This window comes from Bufo bufo, chromosome 9, assembly GCF_905171765.1.
Source record: "Bufo bufo chromosome 9, aBufBuf1.1, whole genome shotgun sequence".
NCBI classification, from domain to species: Eukaryota; Metazoa; Chordata; class Amphibia; order Anura; family Bufonidae; genus Bufo; species Bufo bufo.
The window spans coordinates 53576737-53603206 of record NC_053397.1 but is presented as its reverse complement, the minus strand read 5'-3'; the positions used below and the strand labels follow the sequence as shown (position 1 = coordinate 53603206).

Here is a 26470-nt window from a genome sequence, read left to right as displayed (position 1 = left end):
CACCGTGGGCAGGAGGCATCCATTCTAGCCCCAATTTTGAACAGAAAGGATAGAGTTCTGTATACTAGATGGATCAGCAACAATTGGGACACGCAATGTCCCTCACATACCAATCTAATTCCATTGTTCATCCGAAATAGGGCAGACATCCTCCTCCCACCTCCATCCTAACCGGAACTGATCCCTCTCCTATGGACTTTACAAAAAGATTCCTATATATTGAAGAGATCAGCCCCTTCGTAGGAGGACCTAGTAAGGATCTGTTGCAGGAGTGGAAGCCTCACACAGGTCACCGGGATAGATTTAGCTTGCGACTGGAACGCGTGTCTCAGCTGCAGACATTGATAGAAGGCAGTACAAGGCAGAGAAAACACCTCCCTAAACTGATCAAATGACTTGAATTCCCCATCTTTCTGCAGCTGATATAAGAATGTCACTCCCTTCTTCTCCAGGCAGAATATCTCAGACAGCAGAGGGTTGCTCCAGAGCGGTGTAGCCTAGGTGAAGCCCGTTATGGACAACGGCTTCCGGCACTTGTGCCAAACCCTACTCGCAGGCATGTCCAAACTGCGGCCCTCCAGCTGTTGCAAAACTACAACTCCCAGCATGCCTGGATAGCTTACAGCTATTAGGGCATGCTGGGAGTTGTAGTTTTGCAACAGCTGGAGGGCCGCAGTTTGGACATGCCTGCGCCTACTGAGTAAGGTAATTGTAGGCATTCCCGCAACATGAGCGGGGAGGCCACCCTGTTTCAATACGACTATAGGGGATCTACACTTTATAATGTGGGCCACTAATTTTGCTGACACGCTTCCTCTAGGAGCCTGTCCCCAGCCCCCCAGGTGTTGCATCTGCGAGGCGATAAAGTAAAGCCAAGGATTGGGAAGAGACAGTCCCCCTGAGTCCTTCCCTCTCTGTAAGGTTTCCAGCTTTATCCCAAGAGATTTTTTTGCACCAGATCAAGCTTCTTAACAGGCCCTAGATTTTAAAAAATATCCTCTGTGGGATCAACACCAGGGAATTGTGAAGAACATACATGAGCTTTGGCATCAATATAATTTTAAGGAGATTACTCCTACCAGCCATAGTAAGTGGCCACTTACACCATGCAGTAGTTTTATCTATCATACTTTTTTAGCAGCGGTTCAATGTTGTCTTTTACATAGTGACTGATATCAGAGGAGACTAATACCTAGATATTTAAAGCTCTTAGCAACTTGCAGCCGGGTAGACAGAAGGGAGAAACCAGGGGAATCAGGTCCAATGGAAACAGAATGGATTTAACCCAGTTTATACGGAGACCCGATCTATCACCGAAATCATGTATAGGGGACATTATGGGACCGAGCTTAAATCCCCAACATAGATTAGCATATCGTCTGCATATAGCAAGACATGTTCTTCACTAATGCCCACCAGAAACCCTATAATCTGTCTGACCCCCTCAGTAGACATGCAAGCGGTTCAATTGCTATAGCAAAAAGAAGAGGAGAGAGGGGACAACCTTGTCGCATGCCCCTTCCGAGGTAGTACCATTGGCCCCAATGCGCACCACTGGGCTTTGATATAGCAACTGGACCCAAGAAATAACAACTGCAAATGGGATAGAAAACAGGTGGAAATTATAGGCAATTAGCAAGACACCCCCAATAAAGGAGTGGTTCTGCAGGTGGTGACCACAGACCACTTTTCAGTTCCTATGCTTCCTGGCTGATGTTTTGGTCACTTGAATGCTGGCGGTGCTTTCACTCTAGTGGTAGCATGAGACGGAGTCTACAACCCACACAAGTGGCTCAGGTAGTGCAGCTTATCCAGGATGGCACATCAATGCGAGCTGTGGCAAGAAGGTTTGCCGTGTCTGTCAGCATAGTGTCCAGAGCATGGAGGCGCTACCAGGAGACAGGCCAGTACATCAGGAGACGTGGAGGAGGCCGTAGGAGGGCAACAACCCAGCAGCAGGACCGCTACCTCCGCCTTTGTGCAAGGAGGAACAGGAGGAGCACTGCCAGAGCCCTGCAAAATGACCTCCAGCAGGCCACAAATGTGCATGTGTCTGCTCAAACGGTCAGAAACAGACTCCATGAGGGTGATATGAGGGCCCAACGTCCACAGGTGGGGGTTGTGCTTACAGCCCAACACCGTGCAGGACGTTTGGCATTTGCCAGAGAACACCAAGATTGGCAAATTCGCCACTGGCACCCTGTGCTCTTCACAGATGAAAGCAGGTTCACACTGAGCACATGTGACAGACGTGACAGAGTCTGGAGACGCCGTGGAGAACGTTCTGCTGCCTGCAACATCCTCCAGCATGACCGGTTTGGCATTGGGTCAGTAATGGTGTGGGGTGGCATTTCTTTGGAGGGCCGCACAGCCCTCCATGTGCTCGCCAGAGGGAGCCTGACTGCCATTAGGTACCGAGATGAGATCCTCAGACCCCTTGTGAGACCATATGCTGGTGCGGTTGGCCCTGGGTTCCTCCTAATGCGAGACAATGCTAGACCTCATGTGGCTGGAGTGTGTCAGCAGTTCCTGCAAGACGAAGGCATTGATGCTATGGACTGGCCCGCCTGTTCCCCAGACCTGAATCCAATTGAGCACATCTGGGACATCATGTCTCACTCTATCCACCAACGTCATGTTGCACCACAGACTGTCCAGGAGTTGGCAGATGCTTTAGTCCAGGTCTGGGAGGAGATCCCTCAGGAGACCGTCCGCCACCTCATCAGGAGCATGCACAGGCGTTGTAGGGAGGTCATACAGGCACGTGGAGGCCACACACACTACTGAGCCTCATTTTGGCTTGTTTTAAGGACATTACATCAAAGTTGGATCAGCCTGTAGTGTGTTTTTCCACTTTCATTTTGAGTGTGACTCCAAATCCAGACCTCCATGGGTTGAAAAATTAGATTTCCATTTTTTTATTTATGTGTGATTTTGTTGTCAGCACATTCAACTATGTAAAGAACAAAGTATTTCAGAAGAATATTTAATTAACTCAGATCTAGGACGTGTTATTTTTGTGTTCCCTTTATTTTTTTGAGCAGTGTAGCTTGTCGCAATCTCGAGGTTGAGTACATGGTTTGTGCTGCCCCACACCATAGGTCCCAAACTATCAAACTTTTGCGGTTTATTGCGATGTTTATATACTAGTAGCATATATGGTAGAATCTGATTTATCTGCATTTTCCACATGGTCAAGTTCGGTGTATTAGGGCTGTACCATCTCAAAGCAATACATTTACGTGCCATAAACAGGAATTCCCTCAAGAGTGTTGTCATATAATGATCCCAATTGTTTCCTTCAGTACCCCTAATAGGCAGACTTCAGGTAAGAAAGATACTTCGATCGGCAGTAGAAGGGAAAGAAAGTCAGTCACTTCCCCCCAGAAAATGGCTATTGAATTACAAGTCCATATCATGTTTACAAGTCCATATCATGTGCCAGAAGTTCGCCTCCAGCTCCCCGCGGACACGCTGGCGATGACACTCTGCCCATTCTATACATCCTAGTTGGTGTTAAATATGTCTGATGCATACATTTTCATTGGATCATTTTGTTGTTTGAGGGAGATACCTGTAAATGAGATTCTGATAAAGCTGTTATGGATTCATCAGTGAGAGTGGGTATCCTTCAATTACGGGTAGAGGGTTTGCACTAATCTTTGAGTGTACCAAATGCGAATAGATTGCAGATACTAATCCTCTGGGGCCCCGGGCTTTGACAACTCCTATGAGTGGGTATTTGGATACTCTGGTGATATTATGTGGAAATTTACTCTGTATTGCCGGCCTAAGTTTCAAGTATGAGAAGAAATGGGTACGTGGTATGTCATACTTTTGTGCCAAGTCCTCGAAAGTCATTAGAATTCCTTAGTCATAGATATCACCTAGGGTATTACCGGTAGCGCCTGCAAATTTCCATTTGTCCGCTCCCGTCACCACCTGTATGTTTGGTAAGGACCGATTGTCCCATAAAGGTATATCTGAGACAACCTCTGTGAATTTGGCCAATGATTGAGCCTCTTTCCAGATAATCTGTGCCAATTTATGCAGTGGCAGCAGGCCCTTTGAAATGTAGGTGACCCCTCCTTTAGGTAGGTTTTTAGGAAGTACTCCTAGGTTGGCATGTCTGGTGTTGTGAACCATGTGTTAGCCGGCCAGATACGGCTTATTAAGTAGTATGTAAAATAGTCCGGTAAGGCCAGTCCTCCCTCTAATTTTGGGCGTTTCAGTGTATCTAAGCTGAGTTTAGCTCGGGATCTGCCCCAGATAAAACCCCTAGTCATGGCATCCAATTCATTGAACATTAATTTGGGTATCTGTGTTTCGGCATGCTAGACTGCATACAGCACCTTTGGAGATAGGTAAGGAAGCCAGTTTTTAAATTACTTCCGTATGTGTTCAATTAGTGGGCCTATATTAAGTGACCACGCCCGAGAGTGCCGTTTAGTGATTAGGACTCCTAGATATTTAAATGTGTCCACTGCTTTCAGTTGAGCTACATGAGAAGGGCCAATCCAATCGGTCCTGCCCAGTGGCACATATACCAATTTCCCCCAGTTAATTCTCAGGCCTGAATAATCCTCAAATTCGTCTATCAAGGTCACTGCACTGCTGAATGACTAATCAGGTGAAGAGAGATACAGGATCACATAATCAGCATAAAAACCTATACGAATCTCCCTCTCTCCCATAGTCACTCCGGTTGTGTTGTTACCGTTTCTCACCCTATTGGCCAAGGTTTCAATTGCCAGAGCAAACAAGAGTGGCGACAGGGGGCAGCCCTGCCTCGTCCCTCTGTGAAGGGGAAGCTCTCCGATAATTCTCCATTAACTAATAGCCTGCTTACCGGGTTGCTGTACAGGATGCTGACCCATTTGAGAAATTGAGGACCAAACCCATATTCTCGTAGGCAGCCAAACAAATATGCCCATTCTATAGAGTCAAATGCCTTGGCTGCGTCCAGTGTCCAATCTGCGTTCAGTGAAAGTCCCAGCTGAGTGACCACCTGTGCCCTTCTTATGTTCTCTGTGGTGGACTTCCCTGGCATAAAACCCGTTTGGTCCGGATGGACCCGTGATAGAACTACCCGGTTAAGGAGAGTTGCTAATATTTTGTTTAGTATTTTGTAATCCACATGTAGCAATGGGTCCGCAGTCAAGGGGATCCTTATCTGGTTTGAGTAAAAGTATTATGGTGGCTTCCCTAGATGACCCGATTCCAACGCCGAGTGGAACGTCGCTAACAGATGGGGGGCCAACACCTCTGTATCTGGCATACATCTCCTTGGGGAACCAGTCTGGTCCTGGGGATTACACATTATTAAAAGGTCAGCTATTGCATGGAGTATTTCTTCCAAACAAATAGGTTGGGGCCCAATTGGGCGCATTGTGATGTAGTGAGTTTAGGGAGAGGGATACCTTCCAAGTAGGCAGCTCTCTCTGTTTCGGATGCTGTTAGGTTAGATTTATATAGATCTTGATAGAAATGTGTAAAAGTACTGATTAATTCTTGAGTGCTAAGTTTTTGTCCCAAATTATTCCTAACCACTAGGATCGCTGTAGAAGGTGAATTGTGTCGAATTAACTGAGCCAGTAGCTTAGCCGCTTGATTTCCCAGTTCGAAAGCAGTCTGTTTCATAAACATTTTCCGGTCAGCTTTGTCTTTGAGTATCGCAAGGTACTGTCTACCCGCCGGCGGCCATGCAGATCTATTGGCATCAGTCGGGTGACTAATATACTGTTGTTTTAATGTGGTGCACTGACTCCAGCTCCATTTCTGAGCGTTTAGTGTCCCTTTTAATATAGGATATACTAGAATCGAGTGCCCCGCGTAAAAACGCCTTTAATGTGTCCCACAGAAGTGCGGTATGGAGTTCATTTTCATGTGTTTTTAGGAACTCTTGTAGTTGATATGTAATCCCGTCTGTTGATCCCGTGAGGTTCAGCCAGAACGGATGTATGTTCATTCTGTACATTGAGGGAACACTACGTACGAGTATGCCTAGTATTGGCGAGTGGTCTGATATTCCTCTGGGCAAATACGTTACGATACGAGTTCTTTGCCTAGTACATAGTCTATCCTAGTTGAGGAGTTGTGACTGCTACTGTGACAGGAGTAAACTTTAGACCTGGGAAATTTAGATCTCCAGAGATCATGCCACCGAAATTCAGTTAAGAATCTCTGAAGCTGCGAGGGAGACCCTATATTTGATGGGCTTGCCACGTCAGTAAGTCTGTCAATTGCGGGATCCAACATCATATTTAGATCTCCCATGCAGATTACTTTAGCATGTGGGTAAGCGGCCGCAAAGGTGGCTGCAAGGTGTCAGATCTGCATGGAACCAGGGGGAGGGTTATAGCCGCCTAGTAAAACATACTGTACATGGTCAATAAGAGCATGAACAAAGACCAATCTGCCTTCCGCATCAATGACCAGTTCTTTTGCCTCCCATCTTAGTTGTTTATGTACTAGCAGAGACACCCCCCCTAGAGGAAGATGAATGGCAGGAGTGTGCGGACCATTGTACCCAAGGCTTCTTTAGGGCCATATATGTAGTAGGTGTAAGATGTGTCTCCTGTACACACAATATTTGAGGTTAGAAGTTTCTAATAAAGGCGAGCACCATTGACCTTTTTTGTGGAGCGCCTAAACCCCTAACATTCCATTAAAGAATTTTTAACTCAGCCATGGAATCCTGGGTGTAAAAGTACTATCAGGAGTCAAACATACTGCAATGGCTGTGATGAGGTATAACAGAATCGTTTTAATAGACCTTAAACAGAAAAACCATTAGAAAACTGAGTATACAAACTGTACTCCTTACCCATATATTACACATGGAAGGTACGTTGTGTCTGGTGTAGCTTCTTTCATACCAGACTCTGGGCCAGTGAAACGGGGATGCCTCCATGATTGGTGATGGTGTGACCGAGGCATGCAGGCTGCAGCAACTATTAGGATACCTCTATTTAAGTAAGTACATAGGTATGATTGAGGTGGCCCTTAGTAAGTGGCTAAACATGTAACAGTACAAACAGGAAGCTATAATAGGTCATATTTAACCCCTTTAGGGCCCATGGCATACATGTACGTCATATCTGGACAGAACTTAAAGACCCATGTACTTCATGAGGTCTGCGGGGCTCTGGGGGAAGATCGGGGTGGAATCACGGCACCATGGCTGCTCTTACCGGCAGGCAGCCATGGCAGGTAAGGGCAGCATTATGCCGATCCACCCCCCTGCAGCTCCAGGGCGGGAGGAGGCCAGGGGACAGTGGCCGGTACTGAACTGGTGAGAACCGGTCACATCCGAGGTGAGGCAGAGGACACCAGTGTTGCGATTGGCTGGAACAACGCTCCAGCCAATGGCAGCGCTATAGCTTCACAGGAAGAGGCTGAACTTCCCTGCATGCAGCCATTCTAGCTGGTGACTGCACGCAGAGAGGTTCTGTGCCTTTCTGTGCTGCTGTGGCTTGCTGGGACTAGTGGTGTACTGTGACTTTAACCCCTTTTGCTGCTGAAAAAAAGAAAGAAGAAGATCTGGAATAGCTGCACAATTTTTTTTCTTCATTTGCAGCTGTTGCAGATCCCTCCGTCCCTGTCCCTTCCCAGGGGACGGCAGCCCCCCAGAGTGAGCCAACATGGATGCCACGCCCTGACGATTAGCAGCCCCAAATTCCTGAGTTTGTGGGCAACTCAGGAATTCTGAAAGATTGTGCGGGCTTCACTGAGCTAGATTTTTTCAAAATCTTCTCTGAAGATTTTGTAGATCTAATGGTGACCCAAACCAATTTGTACACCCAACAATTCATTGCTCAGAACCCTAGTTCGCCACACGCTAGACCCCTAGGTTGGACCCCAGTAGATGCAGCAGATGAAGTTTTGGGGGACTTGTGCTGCACATGGCCGTAATAAAAAAAACGTTAGGCAATATTGGAGTTCTGACATTTTCTACCAGACTCCAATTTACAGTCAGACCATGACCAGGAAGCGACTTGAATCAATCTGAAAATTCCTACACTACAATGACAATGCACAGTGCCCACCCCAAAACGACCCAACATTTGACCGACTGTTCAAAGTTAGGTCTGTCATTGACCACTTCAGCAACAAGTTTTCTGAGGTGTACAACCCAGAGAAAAATGTCAGTGTATACGAGTCCCTATTGTTCAAAGGAAGGATCCGATTCAGTCAATACCTGCCTAGCAAACGGGCAAGGTATGGCATAAAAATATACAAACTCTGTGAGAGTAGATCCGGGTATACCCACAAGTTCCGCATTTACAAAATGAAAGATTCCAGGTTAGAACCCCCAGAATGCCCCCCGTCCTAGGAGTTACTGCACCCACTGCTGGATAAGGGTTACCACCTCTATGTGGATAATTATTATACCAGCATACCCCTATTCGGGTCCCTAACTGCCAGGGGTACTGTGGCTTGCGGCACAGTGCGCAAAAATCTGATAGGCCTCCCTAGATCCCTGGTAGTGCAACCACTGAGAATGGGTGAAAGTAGGGCTCTCCGCAATGAGTATATGATGGTGGTTAAGTACAAGGACAAGAGGGACGTCCTTGTACTGACCACCATTCACACTAACACCAGCTCCCCTGCCGCTGTACTAGGTATCACTACCACTGTCAACAAGTCAGACTGCATCCTTGATTACAACAGGCCCATGGGAGGGGTGGATCTTGCAGATCAACTTATAAAAAACAAAAGTGTGGTACAAAAAGCTGGCCGTACACATTGTACAGATGGCAATGTGCAATGCGTACATCCTATTTCAATCTTCAGGCCACAGAGGAACTTTCCTTCAGTTCTAAGAGGTGGTTATCAAGGCCCTAATTTATCAAACCCAGGCCGGGGAGGGTCCTAGTACTTCAGGAAGTTACGGTGCCCATGTTGTACCAGGACAACATTTTCCAGGTCAAGTCCCCCAGACAGCAAGAAAGGAAAGGACCCAAAAAAAGATGCAGGGTGAGTCACAAAAGAGGGATAAGGAAAGACACCATTTACCAATGCGAAACCTGCCCTGAAAAAACCTAGCCTGTGCATGCAGGACTGCTTTAGAATCTACCATTCTTGCATGGAATATTAATTTAATTTCATCCTTTATGCTCCCTGTAATTTTTCCACTTTATATCTGATTTAGTCCACCTCGCTTGCATATCCACTTTATAACAACCACTACATATTCTTTTCTGTGAGACACCCGTTTGCTAAAAAGTACCCTTTCCACCACTTAAAATGTCCGTACGGGGGTGCTCTTTCCGAAATGGGGTCACTTCTTGGTGTTTTTAATTTCTGGGGACCTCAGGACATTTTTTAAATGCGAGATGGCAGCTAAAATCCATATCAGGCCTGCAAAAACCATATTTTGCACTTAGCCCCTAGAGGCCTGATATGCGCCAATACAGCAGGCTACGAGCACATATGGGGTGTTTGCAAATGGGGGACATATACTGAGGTGCATTTTCTCCTTCAACCCCTTGTCAAAGTGAAAAATTAGGGTCTGCTAGTAATTTTTCATTTTTACAAATATGTGCTTTGAAATGCTTCTCTCAAGTAATTCTGCTTTCTGTGAGACACCCGTTTGCTAAAAAGTACCCTTTCCAAAATGGGGTCACTTCTTGGGATTTTTCATTTCTGGGGACCTGAGGAATTTATTTAATGCGACATAGCACCTAAAATACATCTGCCAATGCAGGTCAGCAAAATTCATATTTAGCTGATTGACTCTAGAGCCCTGCCATGCACCCATACATAATTTTTTTTTTTAGCACATACAAGGTGTTGGCATATTCAGGGGGGGGGGGGGAACAAAATGTGGGGTGCATTTTGTCCTGTTACCCCTTGTGAAAATGTAAAATGTGGGTGTAAAGCAATGTTTCTGTGAAACGCCCAATGGGTCAAAGTGCTCACTACACACCTTGAAATATTCCTTGAGGGGTGTAGTTTCCAGAATAGGGTCCCTTTTGGGGGGTTTCCACTCTAGGGGTACCTCAGGATGTCTTCATATGCAACATACCGTATTTTTCGCCCTATAAGACGCACTCCCCCCCCCCCCCAAAAGTGGAGGGAAAATAGCAGTGCGTCTTATGGGGCGAATGCTGCTGATTTTGCCGAATTTTCAATGATACACCCGCCGCGATGCCGCGCGGCGGGTGTATCAGCTGTGAGGGAGGAGTGACTGGGGGCCGGCATCTGCTTTTATAATGACAGCGGGGCCCGTGCAGTGACTATTCTACTACACGGGCCCTGCTCACTGTATAATCAGATCTGTAATAGTTAATTATGTATATACCGGTAATCTCATAATCAGCGCTTGTATTACTTACAACTACAAGCGCTCGGTAGGTAGCAGAGAGGAGGGGGGAGGCAGGCCAGGAGGATGGCGCCTGCAGCGTGAGTCACAAAGTCACGCGCCTGCGCCGCCCACTTTATGAATGAAGCAGGCGGCGTGGGCGCATGACGTAGTGCGTCAGCCACAGATCCCCCATAACAGTGCGTCACCCACAGATCCCCCATAAGTGAGTCAGCCACAGATTCCCCATAATAGTGCGTCAGCCACAGATTCCCCATAACAGTGCGTCATCCACAGATCCCGCATAACAGTGCGTCATCCACAGATCCCGCATAACAGTGCGCCATCCACAGATCCCCTATAACAGTGCGCCATCCACAGACCACAATTAGTTCAAAACCCACCAAAAGCACACCTATTGGTTCAAAATATATTTTTTCTTATTTTCCTCCTCAAAAACCTAGGTGCGTCTTATGGGCCGGTGCGTCTTATAGGGCGAAAAATACGGTACTTTACATTCCCCATATGTCTACTTCATGTTTGGATCATTTTGAAAATTACATTTTATTTTTTTGGGACGTTAGAAGGCTTAGAAGTTTAGAAGCAAATCTTGAAATTTTTAAGAACATTTCCAAACCCCAATTTTTTCATGACCAGTTCAGGTATGAAATCACTTTCTGGGGCTTACATAGAAACCACCCATAAATCACCCCATTTTAGAAACTACACCCCTCAAACTATTGAAAACTAATTTTACAAACTTTAACCCTTTAGGTGCCCCCACGAGAATTAAATGAAAATGATAATGAAATCTCAAAATTTCACTTTTTTTTAGCAGATTTAAAATTTTTAATATTTTATTTTTTTCTGCAACACATCAAGGGTTAACAGCCAAACAAAACTCAATCTATTACCCTGAATCTGGAGTTTACAGAAACACCCTTTGTGTGCTCAAAAACTGATGTATGGACTCACAGCAGGCTTCAGAGTGGAAGGAGCACCATATGGCTTTTGGAGAGCTGATTTAGCTGGAATAGTAATTGGGAGCTATGTCGCATATGAAGACACCCAGAGGTGGCCCTACAGTGGAAACCCCCAAAAAGTCACCCTATTCCTGAAACTACACCCCTCAAGGAATATTTCAAGGTGTGAGCACTTTGACCCATCGGGCGTTTCACAGAATGGGGAAACGCTTGGCTGTGAAAATTTAAAAATAAAAAATTCCAGAAAAAGTTGCTTTACACCCACATTTTACACTTTCACAAGGGAAAGCAGGACAGAATGCACCCCATATTTTGTTCCCCATTTCCCCCCGAATACGCCAACACCCCATATGTGCTCAAAAAATGATGTATGGGCGCATGGCAGAGTTCAAAATGAAGTAGCTCCATAGGGCTTTTGGAGGACAGATTTTGGGAGCTACCGTAGATCTGGGAACAGTGGCCGTCGCATCTTCTATGCGCGATATACGTTCTTCAGTATGTTGGACTCTGTCATGCATGTCTTGACGCAAGAGGTCTAGATCAATCTTAACTTCATCCAATTTCCCCGTAAGAGACGTCTTGCAGGCCGTGATGGCCTCTAGAACTTGTGCTGTTATTTGTTTAAGGGTGGGTTCATCTTGAGCTTTCTGAGGAGCTGTTGCAGGGGCTGCAGTATCTGATACAGTGCTTGCCCTAGTATGCATATTTTGCTGCAGTAAAGGAGACCACGACGCCTCGTCTGGTTGTCTTACAAACTCTCTCAGTTTATCTGCAGCACTTTGTGCCTTTTGTGGCCCCATTATTATATCGAGTCAGGGGTTAATATATCTGAAGCTGGCCTGCTGTGAGCACTTCTACAGTGCAATTAGCTTTCTTGTGGCTATGGTGCCTGCCAGAGGAGTGTAGACTTTGGTGAATTCTTACTGTATTCATATCTGCGTATTTAAAAACAATTTAAAAACAGCAATACAAAGTGGGCCTTGGTACTGGCTGGTACCTTGGTACCAAGGCCCACTTCGGATTCAGTACAGTACATATGAATACAGTAGAAATTCACCGAAGTCTTGCGCGACTTCGGGCGAGAAACTTTGGCTCCACGGAGCCGATTGATTTTGATGCCGTTTCCGTACAGAATTAAAATGTAAGTATTTGAACGAATCGACTTTGAATCTATGATCTGAAGGTAGATTCGCTCAAGCCTGGTGTTCACACCTGTGCCCAACTCAATCTTTATGGGGCCAACTAGGAGAACAGTCAGGATTTCGGCTGTTGCTTTGGTGGCAGATTTTTCCATACAAAAAATTGTGACTACAGCCTAAACTCACTGTTCAAGGAAAGCTAGTCCAACTTGTCCAGCTCTAATCTGTGAGCTCGTGTTTGAAAGGGTTTCATGTTACTATTCTATTTAGCTTCTCAAGGAGCTGCTCACGATTTTGGCTTGACGTACTGTGTGAAAAAACTAGCTGTGGGGAACATCGGCATGTTCTTACTATGGTCTATATGTAAGTGAAACCATATTTAGATATCAAGCACTGTTCAAAGACTTACACCCTATATGTTGCAAAGACCATGTGGTTAGCTTCAAGTATCTACATATCTCGGAATAGAATGGTGGTCAAATAAAGAAGTTTCGGTCTGACCAGATGAAGAGCTGAAGCGCATGCAGATACCGAAAATACGTATTGTGTATAATTTACAGGCACATGACAATATATACTGTACATTTCTAACCTTGGCTTCTGCAGTCATGAGAGTCATCTCTAGGCTGCTTTCAGATGGCCGTGGGCAATCCGTGTGACATTCGCATTTCCTGGACTGACCGCTGCTCATGTGAGCCAAACGCACTACACCACTGATCTATGACGCTGTGATTTCCAGCCTCACCAGTCCTGTACTGAAATGATGCTGCGAGTACAGTAGACCCACAGTTGGGCTGGAACTCGCAGCTTCATAGATCACTATAGTGCAGCGAGTTTGGTTCACATCAGCCACGGTCGGGCCAGGAAATGTGGCCGTCACACGGACCGCCCACAGCCATGTGAAGGCAGCCTTATATACAGAGACATACTGAACAAAAAAGGTAATGACCCCCTGTGCATTCCGTATGTCCGCATGGCCATTTCGGAAAAAAATAGAACATATCCCATTACTGTCCGCGTTATGGACAAGGATAGGACTGTTCTATTACGGGCCAGTCGCTCCGCAAAAGGCGGAATGCGTATGGCCGGTATCAGCGTTTTGCACATCCGCAATTTGCAGACCGCAAAGCGGTCTAAGGGTCTATAGTGTTTTGCAGTACGCAAATTGCGGATCCTCAAAACACAGATACCGGCCATGTACGTACCTCATTTTGCGGACTGCACATGGCCGGCCCCATGATAGAAATTTCTATTCTTGTCTGCGAACTTTTGCGGCCCCGTTAAAATAAATGGGTTCGCACCTGTTCTGCGAAATTGCCTGTTCTGCGTTTTTGACCCTCTCCTGGTTTTGGCTCAAAATAACTGATCTAAATAACTGAAGAGTGAACTCTGCCTTATCCTTTTTATTTGAAAAGGTACAAATCTGATCAATTTATGAAAAATAATGGGTGCTTTGGCTGATGGGCCCCCATCACCTCCTGCATGGAAGCTGCTAAGCCTGTTCAGAGCCTGCCTCCATCAGTAGCTTTTCATTCAGCGACCACTACAAGTAATAGATCTGATGGTCACATTATCAGATCTCTTTACAGGAGCCTTACATGTCATGCATCAGCCGTTTTGTTTTCTTCCATAAACAACTGAACTGTCAGGTTTCTCTAATACATACTGAAAGGGGAAGAGATGCTTTTTCTTAACTGATGAAAACCACGTATTTAAAGAGGTTGTCGAGTGGGGAAAAAACAAAAAACAAAATCTTTAAAATGGCTCAGCATACTGACATTACCGATCCCTGCCACTCCCCTGCTGCAGTAATGACACAAACAGATACGCGACTGCTGCAGCCAATCACTGGTTAAGCATTGACCAGATACAATCGGCAATTGGCTGCAGCAGCTACGCATGCCAAGCGTGGGACATGTTACTTCTGCAGCAGGTAGTAGAGATCGGTGGGTAAAGCCCGAGCCAAGCATGTATATGTATGGATGAGTCAGGACAGAGAAATTCGGCCGAAAAAGTGCTTGCCTGAAAACTATTGAAGGCATCTTAAGATGCATTACCTGAAATCTTAGCTCTGCTATACGCTGCTGGAGTTCAGCCACAGCCGCAATACTGTCTGCTTCTCGGAGTCTCACTGCCATCACTTCCTCCTTGTTCTGCAAAAAGTACAGACACTAGGTCAGACACAATTGTATGTCAGCATGTACATATAGTTTTCTATATAGGTATCATTTCAGGTCAATTAGACCAGTGTTTCCCAAACAGCGTGCCTCCAGCTGTTGCAAAACTACAACTCCCAGCATGCCCGGACAGCCTTTGGCTGTGCGGGCATGCTGGGAGGTGTAGTTTTGCAACAGCTGGAGGCACGCTGGTTGGGAAACACTGAATTAGACTATGCATAGCCAATATTTCCAGAAGGAATCATGTAACCCCCCCAATGTTCACAATAATATGGAAAAGCAACTTTTTTCCAAATGTGGTTGTAATGTGTCTATTCATGAGCAATAGTGAATAGAAGCCTAATTAATTACTGAAACCTTATTAGAATTTTAGTTCAAGTCACAAGACTTTGGCGCAGACTTACTAATCCTAAAACCTGCCCCAGATTTATCACAGGGGTGAAGGCTGGATGGTAAATCTGGTTCAGGGGATAGACACTTTTCTCTGGCTCTAACCAACTATTGGTTGGCTTACAGCAGGAATGCTCAACCTGCGGCCCTCCAGCTGTTGAAAAAAAATACAACTCCCACCATGCCCTGCTGTAGGCCAGGGATGGCCAACCTGAGGCTCTCCAGCTGTTGCAAAACTACAGCAGCTGGAGAGCTGTAGGTTGGCCATGCCTGTTTTAGGCTGTCCGGGCACATTGGGAGTTGTAGTTTTGCAACAGCTGGAGGGCCGTAGGTTGTGCATCCCTGGCTTACAGTAAGATGGATTTTTTAGCAAAATGGTACATCCTAGGACACGCCCCATTTCACGTGACGCTCTGTCCCCTTCCTGCTAAGTCCCTTTGTTGTGCATGTCGAAAAAAGTATAGAAATCCTAGATGTGCCAAAACTGTGCCACTTTTTAGACAGATTTTTGGCACAGACACTTTAGTAAATCTGGGCCCTTGTTTGTGTATTGTATATTCCAACATCCAGCTCAGGCTAAGAAGCCACTCTAAGGCTACTTTCACACTTGCGTTTGGGGTTCCGCTTGTGAGATCCGTTTGAGGGCTCTCACAAGCGGCCCCGAAGTGATCCGTTCACCCCCAATGCATTCTGAATGGATAAGGATCCGTTCAGAATGCATCAGTTTGGCTCTATTCTGCTCTGGAGGCGGACACCAAAACGCAGCTTGTAGCGTTTTGGTGTCCGCCTGGCCGTGCAGAGCCAAAAGGATCCGTCCAGACTTACAATGCAAGTCAATGGGGACGGATCCGTTTGACGTTGACACAATATGGTGCAATTGCAAACGGATCCGTCCCCCATTGACTTTCAATGTAAAGTCAGGAGTCCCTATTAATATACCATCGGATCTGAGTTTTCTCCAATCCGATGGTATATTTTAACTTGAAGCGTCCCCATCACCATGGGAACGCCTCTGTTAGAATATACCATCGGATTTGAGTTAGATCGTGAAAACTCAGATCCGACAGTATATTCTAACACAGAGGCGTTCCCATAGTGATGGGGACGCTTCAAGTTAGAATATACTACGAACTGTGTACATGACTGCCCCCTACTGCCTGGCAGCACCTGATCCCTTACAGGGGGCTATGATACGCACAATTAACCCCTCAGTTTTCACACACTGTTTTCCAGCATATTGGTGCCGTCTACAGTGCTTTTACCTGTAAAGATACTGCGATCAGGACTGATCACTTTAAAGTCATCTGTCAAGATTCACCGGTATCCTTCTGAAAAACATATACGGCATAGCCACCGTTTCTCCATTATATTCTGAAGCTGTGACATTGGTGTGACCAGAGCCTTATCCATACAGTTTAGGCTACTTTCACACTTGCGTTCATTGCGGATCCGTCTGGTATCTGCACAGACGGATCCGCACCTATAATGCAAATGCTTGCATCCGTTCAGAACGGATCCGTCTGCATAAACAGCTTTTTCAGATCAGAATATGCTGGAAAACAGTGTGTGAAAACTTATGGACCCAAGTGTGAACAGATCCTTCACCAGGAGGAGTTCTATCAATTCTGACAGCAAGAATACCGCAACATGTGTCTCTATCGCTGCCACAAAAAACAGATATAGTCCTCGACATGCCCTAATAGAAGTTGTCAGGGACTGTCAGTTGGCCTAACACACAAAAGAAGCATCTAAAAAATAAAAAATAATAATTATATAAATTGCATCATATGATAGAAGCAGTTGCAGAATGCTGAAAAAACGGCAAGCCGCAGCAAACTGTGAAATAAACTGTTGGACTGTTGTGCAGTATTATATATAAAAAATAAAAAAATATATCGAACCCAAATCTTAATTGAAAGCTATGTGCCCAGAATTGTGCCATCAACATCACGGACTATGAGAACTATAGACTGAAGGAATGCAAATATGCATGTAACAGCTTAGACACGGCATATAGGTAGGGTCCATAGGGATCAGAAGCCATTAGAAACACGGCTGTACAAAGACTGTAAAAGAAAGACATTGGTACATTGGTGTTGTCATCTGATCATGTCTTTTGAGGGATGCAAGACAAGTCAAATTCAGAGGAGAGTTAGCAAAAAATGGAGAAAAGATGAAAAGTTCCTTGAACTTTACTCGATTGTTTGATACTTTAGATCTTTACTGTCAACTTCTCTGCTTTATTCACTATGACTGTAAAACTTTCCATCTCAGAGGTAACAACTAGGGTTACAGTCAATCACAATAGCACTGTGCAATGAATCATCCCTCTCCTCCACGTTTAAGGTTTTGCTTTCAGTTCATCACTATTAATGCCACATATTGGTGACAGCAGATCTCCATTAGGTAGTACGACTTGTGACAAATCCAGGGATCCCAACCCCTTATCTTTGCAGGATTGGTCAATAATCTATTGTGTATGGCAGATGGTGGATCTTCCCCCTCCACACTGAAAGGGGTCCGTGGTGGGGTCCATACATACCTGGTCCCATGGCCAATGGACTCCAGCTGCATTGCTCCATGGGCACCTTGGCAGGTCCCAGGTCTTAGGCCTCTTTCACACGAGCGTGACTGATTAGGTCCGGATGCGTTCAGTGAAACTCACACCATTTTGCCATCAAGTTCAGTCAGTTTTGTCTGCAATTGCGTTCAGTTATTTCCGCGGGAGTGCAATGCGTTTTGATGCGTTTTTCACGCGCGGGATAAAAAACATCTCTTAGCAACCATCAGTGAAAATGCATTGCATCCGCACTTGTTTGCCGATGCAATGAGTTTTTTACTGAAGCCCCATTCACTAAGGGGCCAGGGCTGCGTGAAAAAACCCCGCAGAATATAGAACATGCTGCGTTTTTCATGCAAAGCAGAACTGATGCGTGAAATAAAACGCTCATGTACACAGACACATTGAAATGAATGGGTCAGGATTCAGTGGGGGTGCTATGTGTTCACGTCACGCATTGCAACCACGTGGAAAACTTGCTCGTGTGAAAGGGGCCTTAGGGAATCAATATCCTGTTGATGGGTGTCACGTGACCACGGCAGCCAATCACTGGTTGTAGCGGTAACCTGTCGCCCATATGGTATGCGACTGCAAAGATGACCGGTCACTGCTGTGGCCAGGGACTGGCTGCAGCAGTCACATGACACCTGTAAACAGGATGTTCATTCCCAGAGATGTGGAGCGATGCAGGCGGAATCCAGCAGCAGTGACCAGGTAAGTATGAACCCCAGCGCGAGTCCAGCCATTCTGAAGACGTCTCAAAAGTTTAGTTTTGCATAACCCCTTTAAACTGTCATCTGAACCCACTGTTCTCAGCGCTAGTTAAGCTGACAATACACTAAGAGGGGCTTAAAGGTTATAAATACCTTTGAGGCAATATTTTTATGCTTGCATTGTACTCATTTTGGGCTAAAAATCATTTTTTCAATTGGTTTTTAGTAAAAGTTAGACATTTTTTAAATACAAGGGTTACAAATCAATTTGTTTGCAGAGTATCACTTCTCAGTCTCATCAGCTGACGGCTCGTATGAAGCCTCCTCTCTGATCTCCTGACCTCAAACACGCATTATAGCTAAACTCTTATCGTACTGATAAAATTGCTTAAAATTAGTTATTATTAGAGATAAGGCTTCACATGAGCCATCAGCTGAGGAGATTGAGGAGTAATACTCTACAAACCCATTTGTTAACTCTTGTATCTCAAAAACGACTGAAATTTTTTAATAAAGACCAAATGAAAACATATTTTCGCCCAAAATGAGTGAAATGCAATGAAAAAATTGCCCTGAAGGTGTCCATAGCCTTTAAGTGCGGACAAACTCTAAGGGAGCGTCTGGACCTTTCTATCCTTTGGTGAAAGTCCTGAAAGGCTTGGGATACTCTTCAAAGGTTTTCCAGCCATTACATAAAAAGGTTAAAAATCTAGGTTTGAAGCCAATTTTGCACTCAAATATTGCCATATTCTTGGCATGAAAATCTGCTCGGGCACTGCGAAAGTAATCACTTCTCCATCACTGCAAAAACACAGCTCTGGCTCTATACAGCAATTAGTAGGAAACTACTTGTAGACATGGGCAGAAACAGATCATTAACAGGGAAATGAAGCCGCGCTTACATTATTACTTCTATTCTTGGGCATCACTGCTACCACCAGATATAATACATAGAGGACATGAATGTAACTGAGAAAAGCTCAAAGTGTTACTTATTCCATTTCGATTCCTCATAAGATTTATAGGTTTTCACATGGTTGCCTAAGAAAGAAAGATAATTCCCTTCTTTAAAATAATAGGGTAGGGTAACGTAAAGCCTGGCACAATCTTATCCTTTCCAATAATCTGCGATTAGCCAAACATTACAATTTTACTTTTTTTCTGATTGCAGTTGTATTCTATTTCCAGTTCATAATTATGAGGGCAGCAATCTTGCCTAAGAGATCGGCTTTACAGTAGCCACAAGGACCGTAGGAAACTAATCTGGAGATGCTCCTCACAGATTTCTATGGGAGATGATTGAGGGCGTGCTCTGTGCAGAGGTCATTGTACAGGGAGGAGGCGGATTGGTGACCATCACCTATTGTGTACGGTAGATCCTGTGTTATAAACTGAAAAGAATGGCGTGGCATTAACCAAGCAGGAAATGCTGAAACCCGCATGCAGTCGTGCATATATATAGGGGAGCAAATCCTGCACTTGTGGCCCGTTGCTAATGACAATCCCCAGCAAAAATGCATACAATGGAGGATGCTCGGAGCGAACCACAAGTACCACAATAGACATCCTACCTACCCAAGATAGCAATTATGTGGATGTAGTAATCAATATAGCAATATAACAAAATAGCAAAGACAGGTGCACTCTGCGGTCTTACTAAACCCTCAAACTGATGTTAAAATTGAGAGATTAGCCAACAAATCCTACTGTGGAGGACATGTCTGAGCCCGAGCACCACGCCAAGGTTTCTCAAGTAGCTCGGGAACCTAACACTCACCTACCTGCGCTGTATGGGCACTACCAGGAGCCAGTGGGCAAATTAAAGGAGCATGAGGCTGACTCAAACAACTCACCAGTTACCTCCAGCATGTAGCCTCATGCTCCTATAATTTGGCCACTGGCTCCTGGTAGTGCCCATACGGTGCAGGTAGGTGAGTGTTAGGTTCCCAAGCTACTTGAGAAACCTTGGCGCGGTGCTCGGGCTCAGACATGTTCTACACCGTAGGATTTGTTGGCTAATCTCTCAATTTTAACATCAGTTTGAGGGTTTAGTAAGACCGCAGAGTGCACCTGTCTTTGCTATTTTGTTATATTGCTAGATCCTGCGTTAGACGTATCTATCTATCTCCTTTTCAGTGTAATGCTGCCTGTTATAACAAAATGAATGCTTAAAGGGGGTTATCCAAATCCTATAATAACCCCCCTCATCCCCGGCCCCTCGTATACATTATACATCCTGGCACCTGTGTCACTTGAGATCCCTGTGCGGACATCGCTGCATCTCCCCCATCACTCAAATCAAAACATCCAGCAACGGTGGGATACAGCCAATAGCAGGCTGTGACGGGAACGAGCCTCCCTAGCATTGCAGGCGATGTTAGGGAGGCTCAACCCAGTCACGGCCTTCTATTGGCTAACCCCCCCGTCGCCGGATGTTTTCATCCGAACAGCGGGGAGATGCAGTGGCGGCTGTGCAGGGATCCGAAGCGACACAGGCGCCGGTAAATATAATGTATATAAGGTGCCCGGGCATAGTCATTATAGGGTTTGAGTAACCCCCTTTAAAGGGGTTGTCTCACTTCAGCAAATGGCATTTATCATGTGGAGACAGTTAATACAAGGTACTTACTAATGTATTGTGATTCTCCATATTGCCTCCTTTGCTGGCTGGATTCATTTTTCCATCAGATTACACTGTGCTAATTTCCAGGGGTTACAACCTTCCTGCAATCCATCAGTGGTGGTCGTGCTTGTACACAATAGGAAAAAGCTCCGACCTCTCTGGTGGCCGGGACAGCGCAAATGCTCATGGACAGGCCCTTTTTCCTATAGTGTTCAAGCATGGCCACCTCTGCTAGATTACAGGGTGGTCGTATTCCCTGGAAACGAGCAGTGTATAATGTGATGGAAAAATGAATCCAGCCAGCAAATGAGGCAATATGGACAATCACAATACAATAGTAAGTGCCTTGTATTAATTTTCTCCACATGATAAATGCAATTTGCTGAAGTAAGACAACCCCTTTAAGTGCGGTCTCTACAGAGCCTGTTAAAAAGGCTCAGAGGCCAGTGTGAAAACAGCAAGGTTTCAGGAGTTGTATTTAAAAAAATATATAGACATGACATGGAAAAAACAATTACCAAATATTCTTAAAAGATATGTTTAACGTGAAAACATGAAGGCATTTGGAGCTAAAGAAAATAAAAACAGAAAGCACCCGCTATTAAAGATGCAAAATTAAACTGATGTAAAAATGTTTGCATATATTTGTGTGTGTTTGTAATTGTCACATTATAATCAAACAATAAATGTCAACCAATATTACACCGATCTCCCCCATTATGGGGACTGTGCGTTACCTTGCACTCGATCTCGGCCTGCCTTCGCTTGCCTTCAGACAGCTGATGTTGCAGGCTCTTGTTTTCGGTGGTCAGATGTTGCACCTTGGCTTGTAGACTGTTGACCTCCTTCTCTGATCGTCGGAGATGGTTGCTGTTTATCTGGTTCTGTCATGGGGTCAAAGAAAATAAATTCAAGTTGAATGAGGCAAGCTAGCGGCGTGTCAAAGGCTCGCAACTTAGCGCTTCACTATACACCCAGGAGCAGATACATTATAACAGGTAACAGCTCTGCAATACATCCGGCTTTTGACACTTCTCCAAATACTTTTTCTTTTCAGTATATACGGCTGGCCACCGTTGAAGGGGTTTTCCAAGTGTCTAATGTTGATCTGATTGGCACTCCTTGAGTGATTAGTAGTGTTGAGCGAGTATGCTCAGCCAAACGGTTGTTCGGCTCGAGCATCGCTATGCTCGGCACATCGGAATGCTCAGCCGAATACTGCGGGTGCTCGAGTACAAATACAATGAAAGTCAACGGGAGACCCGAGCATCAAACCAGGCACCCCCTGCTCTGAAGAGGAGAGGGTGTCTGGTTCACAAAAAAAAGGTTAGAAATTAATGGATACCCCATCAAAATGGTTTGGAACCAGCATTAAGAGGATAGCTGGATGCATCTTGGACTCCTATTATCTACGACATACAATACACAACCACACAAAGGCTATATGCCAAAAGCCAGGTATATGCAAGCCACCAATCTAGCCATGAGACAGATGACAGGCTTAGTCAGCATACCTTACAATGGCAGCCTTGTGCACTATGAGATATTCCAAACCAGCTCTCATCTGACTGAGAACCAGTGAGCCTCAAAGTTACTTCACATCTGTTGGATGGCTTGGGTGGACCTGCACACCTAGATCAATATCATTAGGGCGACAAAAAAAATTCTGATTGTCCAAACATAATATTCAATAACCTTTCTATACAGTTTTGTCATGTAAAAACTAATTTGCATAAACATGGGAATATGGGAAAGACATGCAAATGAGCAGAATGTGCCTTGTTTTTCAGCTGAAAAACCATTTGCATGGAAAATTCGCAATCTACACTACTCATGAACAGTGCCATCTACTGGTTTCATAGTCTTATGAAAAGAGTAATAGTCTTGTCATAAGACTATGAAACCAATAGATGGCGCTGTTCATCTTGTCGGGGCGCTAGTAAGTGGGGCACACTGCTCAACAGAGTCCACACACCATGTAGCACTCAGCCTATTATAGCCTGCGCTAACACTGAGGTGTATATCGGATTGCTGCTATCATTCACACATCTTCCAGCACTTTATCTGCGGTAATACAAGCTTGCTAGAGTGTATGAGGACTATTGCCCTGCTTGTAATGACTCATGAACAGCGGCATCTATTGGCTTCATAGTTTTAGGACAAGACTATGAATCCAATAGCTGGCGCTGTTTATGAGTAGTGTAGATCGTGAATTTTCCATATGCCCATGTCTATGCAAATGGGTTTTTACATGACAAAACTGTATAGAAAGGTTATTGAATATTATGTTTGGACAATCAGAATTTTTTTTGTCGCCCTAATGATATTGATCTAGGTGTGCAGGTCCACCCAAGCCATCCAACAGATGCAAAATAACTGAAGTTTACTGTCTCTCAGTCAGATGACAGCTGGTTTGGAATATCTCAGTGAACAAGGCTGCCATTGTAAGGTATGCTAGCTGTTATCTGTCTCATGGATAGATGGATGGCTTGCACATACCTGGCTTTTGGCATATAGCCTTTGTGTGGTAGACTCCTATTATGTACAACATAAAATAGACAAAGACACATCCAGCTATCCTCTTAATGCTGGTTCCAAACCATTTTGATGGGGTTTCCATCAACTTCTAACCTTTTTTTGTGAACCAGACACCCTCTTCTCTTCCGAGCAGGGGGTGCCTGGGGTTCTCCCATCGACTTCCATTGTGCTCGGTAGAGCACACGAGCATACCGATCTGTTCGGCCACAGCACCCGAGCACTTTGGTGCTCGATCAACACTAGTGATTAGGCCTCTTCCTAGGCCAATGGTGTTGCTTTTATCAGTCACATGGCCTAGGCGCTGCTCAATCCCATTCAAGTGAATGGGCCTGAGCTGCAATACCAAGCATGCCCACTACACAATCTATGGCGCTGTTCTTGGCAAAATGCAAGGATGCTGTAGCGCTCACCCAAATGTTGTGGCCTCTTCAAACTTTATAAGCCATACCTCCTTGTTCAGAAAGTCATATGTGCCATCTAAACAGAAGACCTGTCCATAAGATGGGAGGAGGGGAGGGAGAGCATGTGACACGACTCAGCCTCTCCGTTCAAACAAACTCTGACAAGAGGGGGAGATTTATCACATTGGTGTAAAGCAGAACTGGCCTTGTTGCCCATAGCAACCAGTCAGATTATTCCTTTCATTCTCCAAAGTAGCGGTGAAAAATGAAAGGTGGGATCTGATTGGTTGCTATGGGAAACAAGGCCAGTTCTGCTTTACACCAGTTTGATAAATCTCCCCCAGTGCGTTTTCATCAAAACACTTTTTTTTTCTTTTACTGATGATCTATCTTCTGGATAGGTCCTCAATATCTGATCGGTGGGGGTCTGGCAGCCGGGACCCCCGCCGATCAGCTGTTTGAGAAGGCACCAGCATGTGAGCATGGCGGCCTTCTCTCAGCTTTTCCTAGGCCAGTGACGTCACATTCTTCGGTCACGTGGCCGAGGAGCAGCTCATCCCCATTCAAGCGAATGGGGCTAAGCGCAATACCAAGCATGGCCGCTATACAATGTACGGTGCTTGGTAAGCTGTGAGAAGACCATGGAGCGCTGGTGCCTTCTCAGAGCAGCTGATCGGCTGGGGTTCCGGGTGTCGGAAACCCATCGATCAGATACTGATGACCTATCCAGTTAAAAGCAGATCGTAACACATCTCTTTTTAAATCTGTTTTTATTTTCTGATTGCAGACTTTTATTCTGTTTCATGAAAATGATTATGGAGGCGGCCATCTTGCCTGAGCTGTTCTTAAAGGGAACCCGTCACCAGGATTTTGTGCATAGAGCTGGGGACATGGGCTGCTAGATGGCCGCTAGCACATCTGCAATACCCAGTCCCCATAGCTCTCTGCTCTTTTATTGTGTTAAAAAAAACTTTTTGATCAATATGCAAATGACCTGATATGAGTCAAGCGGAAAGGAGCCCAGCACCGCCCCGCGTCCTCTGAATCTCCTCCTTGCTGGCGTCACAGAGCTGGAGCGCTGAAATCTCGCGATGCGCGAGCTAGCGCATGCGTAGTTCGTTGCCTGTGCTGGCATCAATGAACATGATGCCGACACTGCGCATGCGCTAGCTCGCGCATCACAAGATTTCGGCACTCCAGCTCTGACGTCAGCCAGCAAGGAGGAGATTCGGAGGACGCGGGGCGGTGCTGGGTGCCTTTCCGCTTGACTCATCTCCGGACACAGGACTCATATCAGGTCATTTGCATATTGATCAAAAAGGTTTTTTAACACAATAAAAGCGCAGAGAGCTGTGGGGACTGGGTATTGAAGATGAGCTAGTGGCCATCTAGCAGCCCATGTCCCCAGCTCTATGCACAAAATCCTGGTGACTGGTTCCCTTTAACAGCATTTAGAAAGCATTAAGAGAATTGCTTTACGGAAGCCCCATGGTCCATAGACACAATGGTGAGTGACTTCTATGGGAGAGTTTTCTAGACATGTTCTGTGCCCTGTGCAGAGGTCATTGTACAAGGAAAGAATAGAGAAGCTCTGACAATCGCCTATTAGGAATGGTGCATCATGTCTTATCTATACACAGGTGATTAGAATGACAGATAAGCAGGTAACTGCAGTAAAGTGATTTGTACAGACCAAGAAGTGGCGCCGCGGTCGGTGCGAAAACTGCAGGACTTTATGGTTTTTGTTTAAATAGAGATGTTGACATGGAAAATTAAAAATCACCAAAAATTCTTTAAAAACATGTTAAATATAAAAACGTGATTTAAACAATAGGTCATTTTCCGATGATCTTTTCTCATTCCCACATTTACATTGTATATTTACAATTTATCATTCGAGTTCTTAACACATTGCCGATGCGGAGAGATCTGCATGTTCTCATATTACCAGAAGGCAAGGAGACAGTGCCATCTAGTGGTCAAGCAGCACATTACATACTAAAATTCTATTTCATATACATCACTACATACACGAATTACCATCATGGTCTGATTACAATCATCTATTCTTCACTCTCCTTGTAAAACAACCCCTCACAGCCTTGGTAATTATGTGCCGATTATGTGGTTTAGAATCAAGATACTGTATTTTGTGGGAACATTTATGTATTCGTCTAGTGACATCTAAAGCTATGGGCATCTTTGACATGGAAAAATCTATCTTTACGTATGCTAGTGGCTACTTTCAGACAGCAATGCTCATTCCTTCATTCACTTTGAGAACTTCTGATGTTCAGTTTGCAACCTGCTCCTAGTTTCTGGCTCTTCTCGTGAGGATGTGTAAAGCCTGCTGAACACGTCCAGGATGCTGCTGCCTTCACAAGCTCTCACCTATCAGCACAGCTCCAGTGCTTTTCTGCCTTTCATGAACACAAACAGCAGTGTCTCAGTCAGCAGCAAGTAAGGGTCCATTAACACGACCGTATGCGTTTTGCGGATCCGCAAAATACGGACACCGGCAATGTGTGTTCCGCATTGTGCGTACTGCACATCGCCGGCACTCTCATAGAAAATGCCTTTTCTGGTCCGCAATTGCAGACAAGAATAGGACATGTTCTATTTTTGCGGATCCGCAAATGC

At 45.2% G+C, this 26470-nt stretch overlaps 1 protein-coding gene across 5 annotated transcripts in view; it reads right to left on the bottom strand.

The window, feature by feature from the left end:
* The window catches only part of EVI5 (ecotropic viral integration site 5), a 178177-nt gene that overhangs the window by 38804 nt on the left and 112903 nt on the right, over nucleotides 1-26470 (bottom strand). For all 5 annotated transcript variants that reach the window (XM_040408655.1, XM_040408653.1, XM_040408656.1 and 2 more), the window contains 2 exons: nucleotides 21629-21775; nucleotides 14486-14581 (listed from right to left, as the gene is read on the bottom strand). In XM_040408655.1, the coding sequence (XP_040264589.1) occupies nucleotides 14486-14581; nucleotides 21629-21775 (243 nt within the window). The remainder of the gene's footprint in view (nucleotides 1-14485; nucleotides 14582-21628; nucleotides 21776-26470) is intronic.